The sequence below is a fragment of the Trachymyrmex septentrionalis genome, unplaced genomic scaffold (assembly GCF_001594115.1).
Source record: "Trachymyrmex septentrionalis isolate Tsep2-gDNA-1 unplaced genomic scaffold, Tsep1.0 scaffold8, whole genome shotgun sequence".
In the NCBI taxonomy this organism is placed as follows: Eukaryota; Metazoa; Arthropoda; class Insecta; order Hymenoptera; family Formicidae; genus Trachymyrmex; species Trachymyrmex septentrionalis.
The window spans coordinates 4,414,921-4,419,683 of NW_017305987.1; the positions used below are offsets into that span (position 1 = coordinate 4,414,921).

The following is a 4,763-nucleotide window of genomic DNA, read 5'->3' on the forward strand; positions in this document are numbered from 1 at the left end:
TTGTGCTAATTGATAATCGCAATTTTCTGTTGTGTCGATGCACTTGTCCCCGCAACCACGACGTCTGCTTATTGTTAGTTATTAACTATTGAACGTTACAATTGTGTCATTGAATATCCATAAATGAATCCCAACACATAATTATATAAATCCAAAAGAGCAATCAACACATTTGCATGTTTATATTATTTATATTTATATTATTATTTGTTTATTTTATTTATACAATGCATTTCTTACACAAATCGCTAAATTTGTTTTAGATATACATGTTGGAAATTGCAACATCAAGAAAGAAATATCAAAATTTAACCCAATTTTAGGATCAAAATCTATAAGTGTATTAGGAGAAACAGTGTGAACAAATGATTATGGTTTCAAAACATTTATTGCACAATTTATTGAAAAGTATTCAGTTTTATAAAAATATTTTGTAATTTAATGTTAGGTATAGCCACTATTTAAACATGTGCTTGAATACAAATCCTAATTCTTGGGAACATTTTAACTCCATTGTTTTAATTAAAAATGACATATTCAAATTGAGTATAATCTGACATTGTAAATAATGATATAGAATTTCGTTCTAATCAAATGTCTACTTTTGATGTTTGCAATTTCAACGTCCGGCAGTGTATTTACTTGAATTTTTCAAGTTTTGATAAATGACATGACACTTGGTCTTTTTGATTGTGTACAAACTTAAAACTATTTGATTTCCGTGTATAAATGAAACATGAAGTAATTGCGTTTCATCGATTCGGATCCTCTTGATTATATATGGTAAGTTTTCTTGCTGTTTTTGCCCCGATAGATGAGGAGGATGGCGACGTGGATGAAGAGGACGACAATATGTACCTCTTCAGGATGTCGCAGCCTGATCCAGCGATCGATACGTCTCGTGTCGAGGAGATACCAGCGAAGGAGCCGAAATTCCATGCCGTGCCGCTGAAGAGCGTCCTGAAGAAACGGGGCTCCGGAAGCGGACCTGGCACGCCTCAAAACACTCCGACACAGGAGAACAGGCCGCTGACGCTTCGCCAGGAGCTCCATGCCTCGTTCAAGTTAGTGCTCTCCTGCGACTTCGCAGAATACTTCGCTTTACATATGCTCGAGTATATCCATTATTGCAGAAGTGTTCGAGAAGGGAAATCGGAGACTCGAGCTGTCAAACTTTCATTGCATGTTGGTTCAAAGCGTCAGGAAAACGGGGAAATTACGCAGAAGTACAGTTCATATATAATTTGTGATGAATAATTATACTATTATAATTCAATTATACTGTTTTACTAAAACTTTTCTTTATTAAAAGAATATCATTTAGAAAAAAATTAAAAATGACAGAGAAATAAGGAAAATTCATAATTTGTAAGGTTTATTTTCAAGTACATGGTATTCTGATAAGAAAATTGAAGACTGGAGTTGTCAAAATTATTTCTATTGCACATTAGTTTAAATCGTCGGGAAGCTCATATAATTTGTGATAAATAGTTAGTAATAAAAAATGGAACGCGATTACACATTCTTACTAACTTTGTTTTATTAAAAGAGTATTACTCGTGAAAAAAATGTAAGAATGAGAAAAATTCATAATTTATGAGATCCATTTTAGACACTTCATGCTTGAAGAATTATGAAGTTACTTATCTTTGCATTCAAGCATCTGATAGGAAAATGCATCATTTCTTTCGTAACGCATTACGTAATCGCGTTGGAATTGTAAAAGAAGTTCGTAGAATGTAGATTGTATCACTTTGAACCAGCACTTTGCAACGGTCGCGTCAGCATTTAGGAGACAAAAAAGCGTGAAATGAATGTGAAGCGCAGATATTTGTAGATTTTTCTCTCGAACGCTTTGCATCGAAACTCGAAACTCGCCGTAAGAATCGGGCGCTCTTCGAGAGTCATCCGGCGTAAATTCGCCGGGATAATCCGCTTTCTACGACTTTTCTTTAATTAAAAATCATTGTCAGAAGCCCGCTTTCTCGCGGGTCTCTTGTCGTTTGATATCGAAAACCTCAGAAAGCATCGAATCTACAAGCAGGCTTCAAGTGCCCTGCTCCACCGTGGTATTATAATGAAAGGAGTAAGAAGCAGATGTCGAAGAGCCCTAATTTTTTTACGAACGTAATCCTTTAATTTCCTGTCTCGCTGCTCGAAGTTTTCTTGATAGCTCGCGTTGACTGCCCGGTTGAATAAATCTCTTGAATTACTTAATTCAAAAGAGGATGTTAAGAAAAAGCCAATTTTTTTTTCAAAAAGATGTAGAAAAAAGTGTTTTTTAAATACCTGGAGATTTTAATTTCCTGGATGCAATAAAGTTATTAGAAAGCTAGTCGTAGTGTTTGGGAAATACATTGAAAATTGAATAAGAACATTAAAATTTGAATAAATACACCATATTCGTACTCAACTTTTTAGATATTCCCAAAGCACTACGAATTTTTATATACTTTTAATAATTTTATTACATCCAGAAATTTATAAAAAACACTATTTTTTTTTACATCTTTTTGATCAAAAATCGACCTCTTTTTCAATATTTCTTTTTACAACGATAAGCTTCATTTAAAATAGAATTGGCATTAAAATAATTCTAAGAATATATTAACTGTTTGAATATTATCTAAGTTTCTAAAATATTAACATGTTCACTGCAAGTGCTATTGAAAATTTTAAAAATGTAAAAAAATAAATATTATTCAATAACCATAAAGTTTTGAATGACATAAATAGCTAGATAACGTAGTAAAATAAAAAGTGCACAATTTACACACGGAGAGAACAGTTTTGCTGAAGTATTGAAAAAGTTAGCTAAATACTAAAAATAATTTTGTTGAATTTTCAAAATAACTACGTAAGACGCTTAAGCTAGCCCCTAGAATGTTAAAAATTCTTGCAACGTTGCTTATCGTACTTGAACTTTCTACATAATTATTTGAATGGTCTAACAAAATTATTTTCAGGTTTGTATCTAGCTAAATTTTTTAATGTTTCAGTAAAATTTCTTCTTTTCGTGCATTTATTTGATTATTATACACAATTTAAAATTTTGAGTGACAGCTGGATAATAACTCAAAGTAAAAAAAATGTGCATAATTTACATACCCATGAGAATAAAATTTCATTTAATTATACTACACAATAGTTTATCATTATTTAATGATAATAAAAATTCTACTGTTGCATACACGATAAATTATACAAAAACTACTGGGCAGACAAAACGTGTTAAGCATACGCGGTATTACAGTGTTATGATGTAATCCAAAATGCGAGATGGGATTATTGAAGATAAACGTACGCTCTCCCAGGCGAGTACTCGTAGAATGTACTTCGTGCACCCGTCATTAACATATCAGTCATTAGTAAAGCATCGTATTTTTCTTATGCTTAACCAGAAGGCCACCGTTGAGGCCTAGGATGAGAATATGGTAATTGGTCATTGGTCTAACTAAGCATGTTTGCAAACCGATGGTATATATACATATATGTACATATACGTATCATGTATATTGTTTTTTACGTCTTTGTCTTACGGCGCTGTTGATCGCGAGAGAACCAAAATGTTCTAGTCTCTCCTCCACTTTTTTATCTCTCTCAGTGACTCCCTTTGAAAGTCATGTGAGCGCCGTGAGCATGGCAATGTCCAACATTTTTAAGCATGAGAAAACCTTAGGGAAACCCATGAAAAATCTCGTCTTACGCTTGTCACGCAGCCACCATTCGATCACGCTCGACACATCACGTGAGTCGAATATCGCATTAGAGGCGGGACAAGTTTGTTAGTTTCCTTCACACGTGATCGATCGATCTCGTGATCCTGTCGTTCGCAAAGTAACTTGCGCAATTTGTGTAAGTCGGATAATTACGACGAGGAAGTGTCGCGGTTAACTATTCCGTTCCTGTAAGTATATAACTTCCTCTCTTCTCCTCTCCCCTGATTTCCCCGATGCATTTGTATCTTTGGTATTAAAATTATCCGATTATTTTGATTGTTAATTATTTTGTGTGTTTATCCTGTTATACGAAAAAGCATGTAGCCCTTTCCATACTGATGATACTGAACAATAAACATTAGTCAACATTGTTTCTCATTAAATAATAAGTGTTCCTCGTTGGATTTTTTATACAGAAAAAATATATACGCTTTTCAAAGAATTTCACCCTTCAATATTTAAAACCTGTTTGAATTTTTTTGTATTCTAATAACGCAAATTCCCAATATATAGCTATTTTTTTTACATGTAAAACTTTTTATATGTAAAACTTAATGTGATGATATGAAGCTTCATTTATTGTTTATGTACAATTTTAAGTGATATATTAAAATAATAAGATTAGCAATATTTAATGTCTCTAAAAGTTATACTGATTTAAAAGATTTCTGTTTCTCAACACCTGAATGATAATTTGTATTTTATCCCGTAAAGTAAAACGAAAAAATTTTAAATATTGTTTATATTTCTGGAGATTTTTAAAAAACAAAGTCTTTTATTTCTCAAAATCTATGAATGGTGGAATTTTCCTGACTTTCTTATATTTTTTTCAACAGCTAAAAATACATAGAATTACTATGCAAGTATTGAGAAAGATTAATCTGTAAAACAGTGTAATTATTTTTGTGAGTTACCTGATCCTTAAATATCAGTTCTAAGTAATGATAAAGTATATTAATTATATATTTATAATTTCATATGATGATATTATCATAAATATTACGCCCTTATCTGTAACTTCTTTACCATGCCGCGATTTTTGCA

The 4,763-nt window shown here is 32.2% G+C and overlaps 1 protein-coding gene across 9 annotated transcripts in view; it reads left to right on the top strand.

Annotated features, from left to right (window-relative positions):
- The window catches only part of LOC108754485 (phosphatase and actin regulator 2), a 302,039-nt gene that overhangs the window by 287,646 nt on the left and 9,630 nt on the right, over positions 1-4,763 (top strand). For all 9 annotated transcript variants that reach the window (XM_018496802.1, XM_018496805.1, XM_018496804.1 and 6 more), the window contains one exon: positions 815-1,064. In XM_018496802.1, the coding sequence (XP_018352304.1) occupies positions 815-1,064 (250 nt within the window). The remainder of the gene's footprint in view (positions 1-814; positions 1,065-4,763) is intronic.